This window comes from Homalodisca vitripennis, chromosome 2, assembly GCF_021130785.1.
Source record: "Homalodisca vitripennis isolate AUS2020 chromosome 2, UT_GWSS_2.1, whole genome shotgun sequence".
Classification (NCBI taxonomy): domain Eukaryota; kingdom Metazoa; phylum Arthropoda; class Insecta; order Hemiptera; family Cicadellidae; genus Homalodisca; species Homalodisca vitripennis.
Window position 1 is genome coordinate 221,158,247 of NC_060208.1, and position 19,578 is coordinate 221,177,824.

Here is a 19,578-nt window from a genome sequence, read left to right on the forward strand (position 1 = left end):
AGGAACTTGTGTATTGACTCGCGCAGTTGACAAGTTCTGTCCGTGGAGCGCCTCCGGAGCTAGATATCTAACAGAGCAAGGTAAGTGTAGAGTATGTTACTCGGTGTCTAGCGGGATATGGTGGATTCACTGATAAGAGAGGCTTTCTGATACACGATACAACAATCATGTAGAGATAAGACATCATTCAATAATCTGATAAAGTGATATCTCCGTATACTCTGGTGGTTAATATTATCCTACATTAATTTTATCATTTGTAAACAGTTAAATCAATTTGGTTCTTAGTTAATGTTATTTATTATTAGAAACAATTACTAATTATTTGTAATAATTGTAGTTCTTAAGATTGTGGTAAATTCAATGAAGTTTGTACATGTACTGGGATGTTGCAAAGAGCTTTTCTCCAAAATAGACCTGTGTTTATGTGGGAAATATATTCTGTAATTTTCACGATTAAACTTATTTTGAGTAGCAGTAAATGTATTTCTGGTTTGTCTATTTATTGATTTGCTTTTTTTAGACGTTATTATAAAATAGTGTACCCACTAATCAAACTTATAACACTAAAAGATGTCTGATTCAAAATTAGTTAATTATTTTGAAATGTTTACTTTCCAAAACTGTAAGGATATTTCTAGGAAACGGAATATAGTGGGTATGCATGTTAACCTTACATTAAATAACATAACGTAAAAGAACTGTGTAATAATTGATTTTAGTTCAAATCCAGCTTTATCCTAATTACAAACCATACGATAAAATTTAGAAAGAAGATTTACTTTTACCTTTTATTCTAAAAAAGAAGAATTTCTGTAGACTATAATTTTTCTAGATGGAATTAAAATAATCTGAAAACACTATACAACCAAGCTTTCTTAATTAGGTTATACTTTACACGTATAACACATTTATCTTCAGAAATCAATGAAACGAGGAGAAAATCACAAAACTATTTAAATAACTACTGATACATAAATCGGATAGTTACTTGATATTTCTCAACAGTGACACCTCTCAAGAGGGTAATATTTGGAGAAACTATATACATCACAATACGTATATAATACACTTATTATATAACAAAAACTGTCCTCATTGATACACTATCCAACCATACCCACAGACTCTAGTGGAACAGTTCACGAACCATGTATGCAGTCCCATTAGTTCTAGTCATAATACAGACAATTGTTCTTGTGATGAACCATGTGAGAAGACAATGAAATGGTGACAATGGGTATTGAGGAATTATCAGTTATCTAGACGTCAGTGGTTGCTTTACGTTATTCTCGCAATAAATTCAGTTTCATGATTCTCTGCTCAAAGTGACCCAGAACTTGTACAACTTTCTGGTACAACCTTGCAGCGAACAGCGGAAATTGTGCATAGGTCTGAACTGGGAATTAATAAATTGCCCTAGAAGCTATGATAAATTTCAAGTAATCCTAGAATAATAAAGAATATTAGAATAAATGTCCCTTGTTTATTCTACTTCACCACTGTAGGTCCAGACACACATCATCTGACAAGGGCTTTATTGGACTCTTTTGCCAAAGGCTCTCTATTCAATCTGCTCCATCTTACTACTAACCATTCACCTTCGTCATAGTACTGCTCATTCAAAAATTTTTAATTACAAATGTAATCACGCATGTAGATGAAGTTATATAGGTATAATTTACAATTGAAAAAAATATTGTTACTTATGTATACCTGCGACTAATAAACGTCCATGCAGTTGTGTTACAAACTGTTGTTTTTTTTTTTTTTTGATTTGTGGCCTTGGCAACATAGTAAATAGTTGATAGAAAAATGTCAGCATTACTTTTGGAATTGATTAGTAATACAATTTGTAATATTACAGAAACAATAATTGCATCCTTTTCTATTACGACAGAAATAAACAACAGTTAAGCACAGTTCTGAAAAAAACAATATCTTACTCATTTAGCCAATGAGGATTGAAAGTATTAAAAATAAATGACATTAATCTTGCTTAACTGATCATTAGTGAAGATCAAATAATTAACTAAACTAATTTTGGATCAGCTCTATTATTGAAAATATGCATTTAACACATAAACTACATTCTATTGACACTAATAATTTTAATCAAATGCATCAAGTTTCTAAGTGTGAATCGCAAGAACCGTTCTAAAAACCATTTGTATAGAATGATTTTATTTTCAGACAACTTCATCATTACTACATTAATTAAGTAAGGTATGTGTATTGGAAACAGTCTTATTATGGCAAGAAACTCTTTTGTCTCGTAAAATTGGTCAAAAGTTTCTAAATATTATTTTTTATATGCAAAACAAATTTCAAAAAGGAAACTCCTTATCCCTTTTATGAGAATACTTAACCAGTTCTTATCAAAATTTGATCACAAAACATCATAACTTGATAAAATTTAAGGTCAGCCTTCCTTTTTGATCAAGGGCTTTGATTAAAGCTGACATGTGATTGGATTAATCAAGTTTGATCTAGGATTGTGCCACATATCATAGTAATTTGAGGATTAAATATTTTTTAGAACTAATTTTATAAATTAAAAGTTTTCATGGACGTTTCTGTAGGTTTTAAATAATGATAATGATATGAAAAATTCCGAATATTCTGATAAAAAGCAATTGCAGTACAGTAAATGAATTGATTCACCTGAGTCGGAACCATGGTTGTGTGGGCTGGACAGTACGGGTACTGAACTGTACAGTATTGACGATAGTACGGTTATTTGTCTATAGATAGTGTCACTTTTTACTTCTTCATGTAACGTACCTACGGTGGGAAGGCTTGATTCAATGTTAGTGTTGTGTTCAGCCCCATTTCTCCTTCCTACAAACGTACGAATAAGTTGATATCTTGAACTTATAACAACTATTCGTCCCACATATTTATAACAGTAAAATCCAAAATTGATTACCAACCTTTAAATATTTAGAACTTCGAAATACCATCGAACAAGCTATTGGAAGTTGGCACACTATGCGGATAAAAAGGTCTCATAATTATAGATAAATAAGAAGAAAATATTCCTTTGATTTCGACTTACCTTCTCAAAATTTGTAGGTTTAAGTCCAAAACAGCAGAGGCACTATATATTGAAATTGTTAACAGCTTTTACCACAGTCAACTGTCTTCCCAGAATGATAAGACATGCCGCCTAATCGTTTTCTTAATTTGTTGTAATCCTACACTAACCTACTTCAGATAAGAGTCCTGGTTACCAATAAAAACCCAACACGTAAGTAAACGAAACACGTCAAGTCCACGCATTGGTGATTATTCTGAGAACTCTGGCTGTCAATAATAAAATGGAAGGCGGCAGGCACGCCAAATTATGTAGCTCATATTCCAACGAATTAGATTGCCTAGAAAGAGTAAATTTAACATAAACTGTTATTGTACAAACAAATGTACAAAATATGCTATTTGTGCCACCATAGTTAGTTTTGACTGTAGTAAATATAAGGCAGCTTACTCTGCAGCTGTGTGTGTAGCAAAATTAGAAAAAAATGTCATTCATTTTCACCGCATTAAATGAAAACAAAATTAGTAAAATTTTAATTAGTTCAAGAAGTGCTTTTTGATAAGTGTAATTGTTACTGTCTTATCTTTGTCCATGTTTGTAGCAAGACTCCAAGGTCAAAAGGCTCATTGTTATACAATGTTGAAGAAAGGGAAATTAGCATATTTGTTTCATAACCGTTAAAGGTCTTTCATAACCGGTGTAATCGAAATCAGATCGTTTATAATAATTTAACATTGTGAAAAAAAGGTATAACTGTCTGTATTTACCAGCAGCAATTCAGTGTAATATAGTTGAAGGAGGGTACCCATTGTCTCATCAGATGCACATTTAAAGGCGGAGGTAGACTCCAGATTCCAGGAGTCAAGTCTATGACAGTATCAGATTTCATATGCAGCACTAAGTGGAAGGTGAAATGGAGCTTAACTCAAAATTCGCCAATGCGTGTCAATAATTAATCTTTTCAACCAAAGCTAGGTTATGTATACAATTTTATTATGGAGATTGAAATTAATTTTTCAATTGATAAAGCGAATTGCAAAGCAAAAATGCTTTCAATTTTGTGTGTAAAGAGATTGTGTTGGGTACAAATATCTTCAGACATAGTTTTAAATGATTCGTATGCAATTCACAATATGGTAAATCATTCATTTTCATATATTAGCCTCATGTAGTATGTTAATTGCGATCAAAAACGTTATATCCTTCTGATGACCTTCTAACCAAAGAAAGAACACGCTCAGCGTACTCGGATAACCATACAGATAAGCACCCCTCAAAGCACAGACAATACGCTGCGTTACGGTATCATTGAGAAAAAGCCATGCCGTAAGCAACGCACGCTCAAGCAAGAGATTTAACATTTTCTGAGGTATCCAAACACTATTATTACCTTCATAGAGAAACGGCTCCGCCGCGACATTACAAGTTAAAGTCATTCATTATATTACAAACAAAAGGGGGTCAGATCCATCCCAGAGGCACCTAACACCAATTTTTGTTTATATGAACCAGCAACCATTTATCCCGTTCTGCCTTAGGCCGGCCAAAGCCAGAAACCTCCAAACCAACACCATTAGGAGAGGTAATTTTTAAATGAGAACCGTTTTGTAATGGATCAAGGGAATCTTCATGTATGTACTCAAATAGTATCACAAAATAAATTATGAGCGGTCTCTACATAGTCACCACGAACATTTAAACATTTTTCAAGTCGTGGTACTATCTTTTGGATCTCATCATTAGAGAACTCTGTCGTCTGACCGCTAAACCAGTTAGTAACGGTTTCCTTTAACCTGTCATAATTTTCCAAGCGCTTCCCACCAAGAAACCCCTTGAGTTTTGGAAAAAGGTGAAATTCCGATGGTGCTAAGTCAGAGCTGTATGATAGATGATCCAGTAATTCCCAACAACACTTGTCAGCCTTCGCCTGTGTTCTTTCCGCAGCGTGAGGCCGAGCATTGCTGTGAAGCAGAACGACGCCGTTAGAGAACAGGCCTCATCGGCGATTGTGAATAGCGCGCCTAAGCTTCAATGTCTCTGCATTTATTGCCATTTCTTGCAGTAGAAATTATATCAAATGTATGCTTTTCCCATCTTTTTGGTCATGATTTTCCTTGTTGAAAGGTCTTGCTTGAATTTCCGTGGCTTTAGAGTTTAGTCTCTGGAGTATAGTACGCAATCCACGTCTCATCACCAGTCACAATGTTACCTCAGAACTCATCACCATTCTTGTCATAGCGCTCCAAAAAGGACAAGCATGTTCTCATGTTGGATACGCTTTGCTTTATGTTCTTCTCTTAACATTGTTGGCATCCATCTCGCACACATTGTTTTGTAACGAAGTTTATCAGTAACAATATTACTAGTATAAAATACAGATCTTGAAAATTGTGGAAAGGTCTGATGAAGTTCGTCAATAGTGAAATACCTGTTTTGGCGAATTCCCTCATCAACTTTTTGTGTCAACTCTTCATTCATGCCAGTAAGCCGTTCAGGTCGTTCTTCATCATAAAAATTTCTCCTTCCTTAATTGAAAAGCCTTCCAATTGACACCATTGTCACATAGCCATAATTCATCACACCTTCACCAGAACATTCAACAAGCTATTGGTGAATTTCAGCAGAACGAACATTTTGGCATTAAAAACCAAATTACTGAACGCACTTCACAATCGGCGGGATAAATGATTGACATCGGGACAAACAGAGCAGTATAACCTTAAAACTAACAGCGGCAGTATGTGAAACATGCAGGCGGCGTAATGCGGGACTGGCCAAGAGTGACTGACCTTGAACGGATGACACGTGACAGGATGCGCAGACACTATGAGCAATGGGTTCTTACTTGAAAAAACGATCCAGGTTCATTATTAGCCTTATTTTCCAAACATGAAAATAAGAATTTTTAACTAAGCTAATAAAAGCACAAATTGTGGACGCGAAACTGAAAATTGCCAATTAGTTGGCCAGATAAAATCATACACAATAATTTCGTAAATTATTGGTACCCACTAATTGGAGTTAAATTTTACACACACACACACACACACACACACACACACACACACACACACACACACACACACACACACACACACACACACACACACACCACACACACACACACACACACACACACACACACACACACACACACACACACACACACACACACACACACACACACACACACACACACACACACACACATATTATGAAACACTGGTGAAAGCTTGATCAATGGGAGATGTCCGCTCTTTAGTTAAGTTCTTTGTTACTCTTTACGACAATTGCATTATTCGTTATTCACAAGAGCCTACAGTTAGTTAGAACTGCAATATTTATAAGACTAATAAGTAGATTTCCTGAGAACATAGAATGCTGCTCCAGTTGATAGTATCAAACTGGCAGATCTCAAGAGGGCACATGAATTTTCTGAAAAAAATTGAAAATTTAGAGCAAAAATAAAAAAATATTTGAAAGAAAATAATTTTTGTTGATTGTTACCTTTAATAAATTTTAATTTTGCAATGTAATAGATTCAATAGTTGGTTCTTTAATACATATCTAAATTTTTAGAAAACAATTATCTACATGCAATTTGGATCAAATTTCAGTCAATTAAGCTGACTGAAACAAACCAAATGGTGAATAAAAAGCTAAGAGATACGTTTCTTTCACAATTCCCAGCAGAAAAAAAACTTACTTACAAGGAAGTCTGTGAAATATTTGATAAAGTAATACCTAGACTGAATAGTCGACTAAGGTAAACATGTGTTATCATAATCTTTGATAACAAGAGTGGATAGGAATATCAAAACTAGTCAGTGAATTGAGGTGATTGATTTGTCGTGCTCTATACAAATTTGCTGTAAGTAACCTGTGTTGCTACTGATTTATTTTATATGTATACATCTAATTACAATTGTAACATGATTCATTAAAAAAATGTTAAGGACTCGTGGGAAAAGATACGAAAAGCATTGAGCAGTTATTAATGTTGACTGTAAAAGGTTACTATGATAACCTGCTTAAGAATTGTTATAACCTCTAATTTATTTTAAGAATAAGGAGGTTTTAAGCCTCGTAACCAAGTAGGAACCTGCCTCAATGTAGAGTTTTCTGTACCGAGAGTGTTTAGTAGAATATCGAGGACATAGAGTCAGAAATTAATGGAAGTGTAGTCCAAATGAATTAAAACATTTTCCAACAATAATATGTTTGATGAATATCCTGATATATCTTTTATTATAGAAATCCTTTAGTATTTTTAACACAAAAACTAAGTTATATGAAGAAGTATGTATTATAAACTTCCTATTACGATGTTATGTTTAGTTTATATAATTAAAAATACTGTTTTTACATATAATTTTGTTATAATTCTGTGATTTTCAGTTGAGGTAAAAATCTCCAAAACATACAATAATTAAATACTGAAAATTTCTCGATTTTCTGAAAACAAGACTAATTAAAAAATTGTTAAGTTTTTAAAGAATTTCTAACTCATTAAAGAATGAGTTTTTAATGTAAAATGAATGTTTTTATCTAAATAGAAAAGTATGTTATTAAAGTGTGTAGATATTCCTCAATTATTGGTTATATATAATTTATTGTTTACTCATATACTACACTTAGACAATGTAGGGGGGGGGGGGGGAGAAAGTTTGACAAAAACAAAGCAATGCAAGTTAGACAATGTAGTTATTTGCCAATTCCTTTTAAACTTGTGGAATGAAAACAAACAAAAAGTTACAAATAAATGATGAAATATTCCTGAGAAATGGTAAAAGAATGATTGAAAATACAGATATAATCTGGATTTGAAATAATGTGGTTACTACTAAGGATGGGTAAAAAACAGATATATGAGCTAAAATGAGGAATTTGATAAGAAGTAACCAATGAATAGACCAGGCAGAATTGCGGGAGTGTGATAAGTGAAATAAGAGGTGTGAAAATGTACAGTTTAGTGTAAATTAAATTAGGAGACCTCGAAGGAAAAGGCAAAACCTGTACCAGAACAGATGATGATTAGTCATCTGTATTATTGAACTTGATATTACATATTATTAGATGTGTATAAAGTGTAAAAGCCTAAGAATTATATATTTTACAGAATTGAAAATAATGAAGCTATCAGAGCCGATGTTGGTGTCCACTGGTGGATGGGGAGGAGGAGTTCTTAATCAATATGTAGCTGCAGTATCAGGTATTTTATACATAATAAATGTGTACACATAGTAACATGATATAATTTTACATCATAGCAACTAAATCAGCCAGCAGAACCGATTGTGGTCTCCACTGGTGGATGGGGAGGAAGAGTTATAGCTGATATAACTTCAGTATCAGGTATTTTATGTATAATAAATGTGTAATATTATATAATTTTAAATAATATAAACTAAAGCAGTCATCAGAGCTGATAGTGGTCACCACTTGTAGATGGGGAGGGGGAGTTCTTAATCAATACATATAAGCTTCTGTTTCAAGTATTTTATATATAATAGATGTGTACACAATGTAGCATTATACAGGGTTGGGCAAAATTGTGGAAATGGCTGTATATCCCTAGGACGGCATTCTCTACAAATACCAAGTTCAGCTCACTATAACAACTAAAAACAATGTGCTTTTTAATCACCTGTGGAACTTTGTCCCTTTTTCCAAAATGGAGGATATGGGGAGAGATAACCCCAAAATTTCATATGACACGCCCCATCACGCGATACCTCATTAGAAAGGTCTTGTTAAAAGAAGACAAATGGTGAAAACTAGAGGTGTCTCTATTTTGACCCATAAAAAAGGCGCTTATTTGAATCGTTTGCTTAGTACGCACTTTTATCTTAATAATTTCATCAAGAAGACCAGAACTCTGCACATTTTTATAAATTATTGTATCCTTATAATATTACCTTGTATTTTTTTAATGATTAAAAAATGCATTGTTCGATTGAATTGCGTGCTTTTAGTAAACCAAAATACCTTGGGAGTGTAATAACCCTAAATCATAAAGTTAGCCTGATCTTACTTGTTTTGGGAAAATCCCTACTTAAGCCTTGTCAGTTGCCCTGATCCTGACTGCCCTTTGACATGTAATAAATCGCAACCCTGTATCAAAATCTGTCGTTTATATAAACGGTCAAGATCAGCTTTAAACGAGGATCTTTCATTGGATCTTTTACAATCTGTAGTGGAAGATCTTCATGTTTCAACAATTTTGATCTCTCAAACTGTTCCAATCTAAATCTGTTCTGTCCTAGGAGTTTTGCATCAGAACCATTACAAAAAAATACAAAATTCATTTAGTCCAAGAACTGCCAGAAGATGACTTTGATCGTAGGGTAGGGTGTTGCAAACTTGTGATGGCGAGAATATACAACACGATTGGGCTGAATAATATTGTTTTCTATGACGAAGCGACTTTTATGTTAAACAGTAACGTCAACCGGCACAATTAATTGTCGTTATTGATCTAATATCAATCCTCACTGGATGAGGGAACAACATACACAACATCCAAAAAAGTTGAATGTATGGCTTGGGATCGTAGGAGGTCAGTTCTTAGGACCATTTTTCATTAATGGAAAACTTAATGCTGATGGTTATCAAAGGATGTTTGAAGAACAGATTTTTCCAGCGATTCACCAAGGTTTTGACAATCTTGATCAGGTTTGGTTTCAGCAAGATGGAGCACCTCCACTTTATGGATTGAATGTCCGCGCTTATTTGAATGAAATATTTCCAAAACGATGGATTGGTAGAAGGGGTGAAATTGAGTGGCCCGCAAGATCCACTGACTTGTCACCTCTTGACTTTCGCTTGGGTCACATTAAAGAAAATTTTTTACGAAACCAAACCTCAGAATATCGAGGAAATGAGAAAAAAATTGTAAAAATGGTCCAAAGTGATTCCCAGGAATCTTTTGCTCTCGCTGTTTCACATTTATACGCCAGGCTAAGACACTGCCAGACAGTCCAAGGAGAGCAGTTTGAGCATCTATTTTAATTATCATGTAATACCTGTATGCCTTTTTTTACCTTATCCCTGTTTTGTACTGATACAAATATAATTCGATTTTTTGATACTAAAATAAGCGTCTTTTTGTTATGGGACAAGATGCACACCTCTAGTTTTTACCATTTGTCTTCTTTTAACAAGACCTTTCTAATGAGGTATCGCGTGATGGGGCGTGCCATATGAAATTTTGGGGTTACCCATATATCCCCCATTTTGGAAAAAGGGACAAAGTCCCAAAGGTCATTAAAAAGCACATTTGTTTTAGTTGTTATAGTGTGCTGAACTTGGTATTTGTAGAGATGCCGTTCCAGGTATATTAAAACCGTTTCCAAACTTTTGCCCAACCCTGTATAGTTTTAAATAACAGAAACTAAAGCAGCCATAACAGCTGATAGTAATCACCACTGGTGGATGGGGAGGGGGAGTTCTTAATCAATAAGTAGCTGTAATAACAGGTAATTTATACGTAATTTATGTGTACAAAAAGTGATATGTTTAATTTTACATAATAGAAACTAAAGCGACCATCAGAGCAAGTGGTGGTCTCAACTGGTGGATGAGGAGTTGGAGTTCTTAATCAATAAGTAGCTGTAATAACAGGTAATTTATACGTAATTTATGTGTACATAAAGTGACATATTTAATTTTACATAATAGAAACTAAAGCAACCATCAGAGCAAGTGGTGGTCTCCACTGGTGGAAGGGGAGGAGGAGTTCTTAATCAATATGCAGCTGCGGTATCAGGGAATTTATAACCTAAACTTTTTAGTATCCTTGAGTTTTATTCCAAAAAAAACTATAATATAATATTTGTGTTACGGTAGTTTGTTATTAATGGCCTTAAAAAGTTCAGTTCTATGTATATTATAATTATTTGTACCGGTTCATTTTAATTTAAAGGCTATTAATTGATTCAGTTTATATGACAGATCTTGAATGTTTCGATGGAGCTGTCACATCTTTATTCTTACTATAAAAAAATACTAATGACCTCTTTCTGTTTACTTGGCGATTTTTCAGAAATAAAAATGTTTATTTCCATTTTAACTTAAGGTAATACAAATTGACATTACATAACTATGAACCCGCTATAACATAACCAGGTCGATAATACTCACAGATCGAGGCTGAGAACCATGGACACTTCACTGCAGGTCAGGCAGCCTGCCAGAGCCACGTAGGTGAAGTACGTCACCAACTGTTTTTGCATGTCGCTTTATTATCGGTTATCAAAGGCGATTGCGATGTCACATTATTTTCACGCTCTATTGTGGCGGGTGTTTGATCCGTTTTTCTTCAGCATGGCTTCTCCTTTGAAATAGGAGCAAACCTTTCCTTGTTGACAAATATCAGGTGTCTCTAGCTGCTGTTGTGCGTGCAATTAAAATTGATTCTTTGCGTGTATTCATCAAAGAAATGAACACTTACTGATTGTTTGTAAAAATAGATTCCACGTCATTTTTTCAAAATAATGACTAGGAAGGCTTGGCCAGTAAAAAAAGATATTTGTTCTATTTGTGAGAGTTCGTGGAACAGATTCACGTGCATAATGTATTTGTTTATAATATGGATAACCAGAATGACGGAGATGTTTCTTTCTGTCTAAATTATTTTATTTCCTCTCATAATAGCCTCCAAATCAGTTCCAAGTGTATTAAAATTACTTACACTATGATATTTTAATCATATGAGTTTCCTGTAGCAATTGGACCAATTTTTCCCCGTAACTATTGCTGAAAATGGTTATTGTTTTGTATAGTTTTGCTTTGATATAATTTATTTCAATAAACTTGTGGATAGTTTTCAGGCAGAACATTACATAGAAACATCGCTAACAGTTCTGAACGTTACTATTACACTTATTTATTATTTTGCTAGATAGTTTTCTAGTGAGGATCGTACTTAGGCTATAAATAGTTTGTTGTTGACCATCTATGTAGAATACAGTTATAATAGTAGTTGTTATAGTAAAAATAGCAAACTTTTGATTTTGTTTAGCTTGTTGTCAATTGTTACCATTCTTATTGGAGTATTAATGGAATACTATATAATGAAATACATTAGTTTAATCACAAATAAGTGTGCCTCTGTAAGTTCCACCGTGCTGTGTTATACCAGCTGAACCAACGCTTTTTAACGTAGCGAAAACTCCATCAGATAAATATATTGTTATCAAATTGTTTATTGTTAATTATTATATTTCTAGTGTTAGTGACGGTTTATATTTTTACTGTTTGAGCAGATAAAACTGTGCCGGTTTGAACTGTTTGAGCAGATAAACTGTGGCCATGTTTTGCGATGGTTTATATTTGCACTGTTTGAGCAGATAAAACTGTGCCTATTTGAACTGTTTGAGCAGATAAACTGTGGCCATGTTTGCGATGGTTTATATTTGCATTGTTTGAGCAGATAAACTGTGGCCTATTTGAACTGTTTGAGCAGATAAACTGTGGCCATGTTTGCGATGGTTTATATTTGCATTGTTTGATCAGATAAACTGTGCCTATTGAACTGTTTGAGCAGATAAACTGTGGCCATGTTTTGCGATGGTTTATATTTGCATTGTATTGAGCAGATAAAACTGTGGCCATGTTTGCGATGGATTATATTTGTACTGTTTGAGCAGATAAACTGTGCCTATTTGACTGTATTGAGCAGAATAAACTGTGGGCCATGTTTGCGATGGTTTATATTTGCATTGTTTGAGCAGATTAAACTGTGCCCGTGTTTGCTAAGGTTTATATTTGCACTGTTTGAGCAGATAAAACTATGCCCGTGTTTGCTAAGGTTTATATTTGCACTGTCTTGAGCAGATAAACTGTCTCTGTGTTTGCTAAGGTTTATATTTGCACTGTTTGAAAGATAAACTGTGTCCGTGTTTGCTAAGGTTTATATTTGCACTATTTGAGCAGATAAACTGTGTATGTGTTAAAACTGTGGCCGTGTTTGCGAAGGTTTTATATTTGCACTGTTTGAGCAGATAAACTGTGTCCGTGTTAGCGAAGGTGTATATATTTGCACTGTTTGAGCAGATAAACTGTGTCTGTGTTAAAACTGTGGCCGTCGTTTGCTAAGGCTTATATTTGCACTGTTTGAACAGATAAAACTGTGTCTGTGTTTTTTTATTATAGTTAAAACTGTGGCCGTGTTTGCGAAGTTTTATATTTGCACTGTTTGAGCAGATAAACTGTGGCCGTGTTTTGCTAAGGTTTATATTTGCACTGTTTTGAACAGATAAACTGTGTCCGTGTTTGCTAAGGTTTATATTTGCACTGTTTGAGCAGATAAACTGTGTGCCCGTGTTTGTTAAGGTTTATATTTGCACTGTTGAAAAAGAAAAACTGTGGCCGTGTTTGCTGTGGTTTATATTTGCACTGTTTGAACAGATAAACTGTGTCTGTGTTAAACAACTGTGGCCGTGTTTGCGAGAAGTTTTATATTTGCACTGTTTGAGCAGATAAACTGTGGCCGTGTTTGCTAAGGTTTTTATTTGCACTGTTTGAACAGATAAACTGTGTCCGTGTTTGCTAGGTTTATATTTGCACTGTTTGAACAGATAAACTGTGTCTGTGTTAAAACTGTGGCCGTTGTGTTTGCTAAGGTTTATATTTGCACTGTTTGAACAGATAAACTGTGTCTGTGTTAAAACTGTGGCCGTTTGTTTATTGCGAAGTTTTATATTTGCACTGTGTTTGAGCAGATTAAACTGTGTGGCCGTGTTTGCTAAGGTTTATATTTGCACGGTATTGAACAGATAAACTGTGTCCGTGTTTGCTAAGTGTTTATATTTGCACTGTTTTTTTTGAGCAGATAAACTGTGTCCGTGTTTGTTAAGGTTTATATTTGCACTTGTTTTTGAAAAGATAAACTGTGGCCCGTGTTTGCTGTGGTTTTATATTTGCACACTGTTTTTTGAACAGATTAAAACTGTGTCTGTGTTAAAACTGTGGCCGTGTTTGCGAAAGTTTTATATTTGCACTGTTGATTTGAGCAGATAAACTGTGTCTGTGTTAAAACTGTGGCCGTGTTTGCGAAGTTTTATATTTGCACTGTTTGAGCAGATAAAAACTGTGGCCGTGTTTGCTAAGGTTTATATTTGCACTGTTTGAACAGATAAACTGTGTCCGTGTTTGCTAAGGTTTGTATATTTGCACTGTTTGAACAGATAAAACTGTGATCTGTGTTAAAACTGTGGCCGTGTTTGCTAAGGTTTATATTTGCACTGTTTGAACAGATAAACTGTGTCTGTGTTAAAACTGTGGCCGTGTTTGCGAAGTTTTATATTTGCACTGTTTGAGCAGATAAACCTGTGGCCGTGTTTGCTAAGGTTTATATTTTGCACTGTTTGAACAGATAAACTGTGTCCGTGTGTTTGCTAAGGTTTATATTTGCACTGTTTGAGCAGATAAACTGTGTATGTGTTAAAACTGTGGCCGTGTTTGCGAAGGTTTATTATTTGCACTGTTTGAACAGATAAACTGTATCCGTGTTTGCTAAGGTTTATATTTGCACTGTTTGAGCAGATAAACTGTGTCTGTGTTAAAACTGTGGCCGTGTTAGCGAAGCTCCTGAAGTTGTATATTTGCACTGTTTTGAACAGATACACTGAGTGGCCGTGTTTGCTAAGGTTGTATATTTGCACTATTTTGAGCAGATAAACTGTGTATGTGTGTTAAAACTGTGGCCGTGTTTGCGAAGTGTTATATTTGCACTGTTTGAACAGATATAAACTGTGGCCGGTGGCCGTGTTTGCTAAGGTTTATATTTGCACTGTTTGAGCAGATAAACTGTGTCTGTGTTAAAACTGTGGCCGTGTTAGCGAAGGTGTATATTTGCACTGTTTGAGCAGATAAACTGTATCCGTGTTTGCTAAGTGTATATTTGCACTGTTTTTGAACAGATAAACTGTGTCTGTGTTAGCGAAGGTGTATATTTGCACTGTTTGAGCAGATAAACTGTGTCTGTGTTAAAACTGTGGCCGTGTTTGCGAAGGTTTATATTTGCACTGTTTGAGCAGATAAAAACTGTATCCGTGTTGCTAAGGTTTATATTTGCACTGTTTGAGCAGATAAACTGTGTCTGTGTTAAAACTGTGGCCGTGTTGCGAAGGTTTATATTTGCACTGTTTGAGCAGATAAACTGTGTCCGTGTTAGCGAAGGTGTATATTTGCACTGTTTGAGCAGATAAACTGTGTTCTGTGTTAAAACTGTGGCCGTGTTTGCTAAGGTTTATATTTGCACTGTTTGAACAGATAAACTAGTGTCTGTGTTAAAACTGTGGGCCGTGTGTTGCGAAGTTTTATATTTGCACTGTTTGAGCAGATAAACTGTGGCCGTGTTTGCTAAGGTTTATAGTTTGGCACTGTTTGAACAGATAAACTGTGTCCTTGTTTGCTAAGGTTTATATTTGCACTGTAATGAGCAGATAAACTGTGTCCGTGTGTGTTTGTTAAGGTTTATATTTGCACTGTTGAAAAGATAAACTCGTGGCCGTGTTTGCTGTGTGGTTTATATTTGCCACTGTTTGCAAAACAGATAAACTGTGTCTGTGTTAAAACTGTGGCCGTGTTTGCGAGTTTTATATTTGCACTGTGTTGAGCAGATAAACTGTGGCCCGTTTGCTAAGGTTTATATTTGCACGTTTGAACAGATAAACTGTGTCCGTGTTTTGTGCTACGAGTTTATATTTGCCTGCTGTTTTGAACAGATAAAAACTGTGTCTGTGTTAAAACTGTGGCCCGTGTTTGCTATAAGGTTTAATACTGTTTGAAAGATTAAACTGTGTGTCTGTGTTAAAACTGTGGCCGCGATGTTTGCGAAGTTTTATATTTGCACTGTTTGAGCAGATAAACTGTGGCCGTGTTTGCTAAGGGTTTATATTTGCACTGTTTGAGCAGATAAACTGTGTCCGTGTTTGCTAAGGTTTATATTTGCACTGTTTGAGCAGATAAACTGTGTCCGTGATTGCTAAGGTTTATATTTGCACTGTTTGAAGCAGATACACTGTAGCCGTGTTTGCTAAGGTTTATATTAGCATTGTTTGAGCAGATAAACTGTGCCCGTGTTTGCTAAGGTTATATATTTGCACTGTTTGAGCAGATAAACTATGCCCGTGTTTGCTAAGGTTTATATTTGCACTGTTTGAGCAGATAAACTGTGTCCGTGTTTGCTAGGGTTTATATTTGCACTGTTTGAGCAGATAAACTGTGTCTGTGTTTGCGAAGGTTTATATTTGCACTGTTTGAGCAGATAAACTGTGTCTGTTGGTTTATATTTGCACTGTGAGCAGATAAACTGTGTCTGTAAAACTGTGGCCGTGTTTGCGAAGGTTTATATTTGCACTGTTTGAGAGCAGGTAAACTGTATCCGTGTTAGCGAAGGTGTATATTTGCACTGTTTGAGCAGATAAACTGTGTCTGTGTTAAAACTGTGGCCGTGTTTGCGAAGGTTTATATTTGCACTGTTTGAGCAGATAAACTGTATCCGTGTTTGCTAAGGTTTATATTTGCACTGTTTGAGCAGATAAACTGTGTCTGTGTTTAAAACTGTGGCCGTGTTTGCGATGGTTTATATTTGCACTGTTTGAGCAGATAAACTGTGTCTGTGTTAGCGAAGGTGTATATTTGCACTGTTTGAGCAGATAAACTGTGCCCGTGTTTGCTAACGTTTATTCACAGGGTTCACAGAATGTCGTCTCTGGGTATTCAGGGTTCACAAACTGTTCACAGAATAGTATGTATTATGCAACCTATATACAAACTTTAATACGAATCTTTTAAATTACACTTTCATGTTATGTATTTAACATTAATTAAGCAGACGATATCTTGTTTAGTTATAATATACAGAAACTTGATATTTTTAGCTGGTTTCTAAGAGTACAATGGCTTAAAAAGGAACCCGCTAGTCTATAGATAGCATTAGGAATATTATGGCCGGCTTTATCAGTAGTTTTACTAGGTACTTGTAAGTAGTATTTAATAGCTTCTTAAGGCGATATTGAGAATGAAATGAATGGCTTCACCACAGCTATTAATGTCATAATTAATATACGGGTATCATATATCATAATCATAGTATAGAGTCTTGTTCTATATAACCAGCTTAAGCACTTTTATTGTATTTTAAAGAAAAATACACGTAAATTAGGGCACACTAACTAAATTTATAAGTAATTACCCAATTTAATACAATTGCAATAACATTGTTGCATTAAAAACTATTTCAGAACTAGTTGAATTTGGAGTATTTTTGAATTGAAATGTTTGAAGTAAAAGAGATAAAAATACAAAGTAGATTTTTTGCATGTTTTCCTTTATGTTGTACGTATAACATTTGTACTGACAAATATAAACTGAAAGTATTTTAATTTCGCTTATATCAAGAGCAAAAGACAATGAGTGGGTAAACACCAATTCGAGATATGACTATAAAATCTATTATCAACAAATTTTACAATACAGTATACTGCAGATCTATTTTAATTACTTTAGGGATATTCTGGAGGCTCTAAAGAACCTTATGTATTCTTTTTGTAGGCTCAATGTGTTACACAATCATGGGATCTGCCACGGCCTGGCCCTCCCCCGTACTTATCAAGATGGCTGATGGAGAGACTCCGATGGTCCTGGACGTTCCTCAGGTCTCCTGGATGGTATCTCTGATGTTCCTGGGGCACATCACGAGTCCTCTGCCCACCGGCTACTTGATGGATATCTTCGGCCGCAAGAGGACGTGTCTCTGCCTGACGATCCTTCCCTTCACATCCTGGCTGCTCATCTTCTTCGCGAACTCTCCAGTCCACTTGTATATCGCCAGATTCACAGCTGGACTTTGGATCGGGGTCACCACCACAGTCATGCCCATCTACGTGGGAGAAATATCCGGCCCTAGGTTACGCAATTCACTGACAACAATCAACAACCTCTTACTGAACTTCGGAGTTCTATTCGCTTACGTGATCGGACCCTTCGTAAGCTACTACACGTTGGCAATAGCTTGTGAAGCACTGACTGTACTTTACTTCCTTGCCTTCTTCTCGATGCCTGAGTCGCCGTACTTCTACATGAAACACAAACAAAGAGAAAAAGCGTTGGAGGTCTTGAGTTGGCTTAGGAAAGGGGAGACCGAAGAAAATATTGAGGCCGAAATAAAAAGGATAGAGCAAGCCATAGAAGAACAAACTCTTCAGAAAGGAACCCTTAAAGATATATTTTTCGATCGAGGTAACAGAAAGGCGTTTTTGATTTCGATTATTTATGCGATATTAAAAAGAATGTCTGGATCGGGAGTGATGCAGGCATACACATCAGTAACGTTGCCCAAGGTCACGTTTGGGGTTCTGGACCCAAATACCTGTGTCATCGTTATCGGAACTATCAGTCTTCTGTCATCATTGGCATCCACCGCTCTCGCCGTCAGATACAGAAGGATGACCTTGTTAACGATATCCTGCATTGGATGTGCCATTTCCACGGCTATTATCATGATCTGGTTTTATTTAGACGAACTGACATCTACTAAAGTGACAGCTTACAGTGATATTGTATTTATATCATTTGCGCTCTATTATTCAGTATTTAACATCGGACTCGGCCCAGTTGGGACCAGTATTAAAGGCGAAATTTTCTCAACAAACGTGAAAGCGTTGTCATCATCTTTGACGACTCTAGTTGTCGCTTTTTCTGGATTTATCATGAATAAGTTTTACCTATTAATTGACCAGTGGTTGGGCATGTATTTTAACTATCTCATATTCAGTGTTGCTTGCACTGTGGCACTAGCGTTTACTTGGACATACGTGCCAGACACGCAAAACAAAACTTTGGAGGAGATTCAAGAATTACTCAGAGGAGGTGGCAAGAAATATAGGAACTATGATTCCACCGAACCACTTTCAAAAACGTAGTTACACTACGCTACGTATCGACGAGCGGTTGAATTACCTGAAGTGATAATTAAATGCATACATACATATATACATGTACATGAGATAAAAATTCCTTCCACCATACTCAGAATTATTGTAATACTCTTACTTGTTATTGTATTATTATAAGTTGTAATATTTGAAAACATATTTACCAATAAAAATAACGATCATTTCGAGTTTGCGTATGTGAATCCCTATACGACTCATACATATTGAAGGAAATATGGTATATGAGGTAATGTAACACTATAAAAACTTTGTTACTGGCATCATGATGCAAATTCACTCCAAGTATATTTCTTTATTACTTTCAGCATTAAGTTTAGTTTAATTTACATATTCTTAATGAATGACTGATTGCATTAAAAAGCCTAAAATTCCAGGAGCTTGAGATTTTGTTATTGTCTGTCTGTCTATCCACTAGATAACTCGAGAACGAACTAACTTATAGACTTTAAATGCTGAATGAAGTTTTACTTTTAAACATGTTGCATAAAAATTCATTTCTATATAAGAACCATTGAGTTCGATTTCATTGGATTTGGCAGAGCGTTAGAAAACAGTGTAGCAACCTGTGGAACAATA

At 35.2% G+C, this 19,578-nt stretch overlaps 1 protein-coding gene across 1 annotated transcript; it reads left to right on the plus strand.

The window, feature by feature from the left end:
* Window positions 1-19,169, plus strand: LOC124355434 (facilitated trehalose transporter Tret1-2 homolog). Its single transcript, XM_046806574.1, has 3 exons — window positions 1-80; window positions 8,157-8,249; window positions 17,600-19,169. The coding sequence occupies exons 2-3, from the start codon at window positions 8,168-8,170 to the stop codon at window positions 18,967-18,969; spliced, it is 1,452 nt and encodes a 483-aa protein (XP_046662530.1). The 5' UTR covers window positions 1-80; window positions 8,157-8,167; the 3' UTR covers window positions 18,970-19,169.
* The last annotated feature ends 409 nt before the right edge of the window (window positions 19,170-19,578 follow it).

Coding starts and splice junctions, on each gene's coding strand:
- LOC124355434 (XM_046806574.1), top strand. CDS start 8,168: ATGAAGCTATCAGAGCCGATGTTGGTGTCCACTGGTGGATGGGGAGGA. Junction 8,250..17,599: donor ATATGTAGCTGCAGTATCAG/GTATTTTATACA, acceptor TTCTTTTTGTAG/GCTCAATGTGTTACACAATC.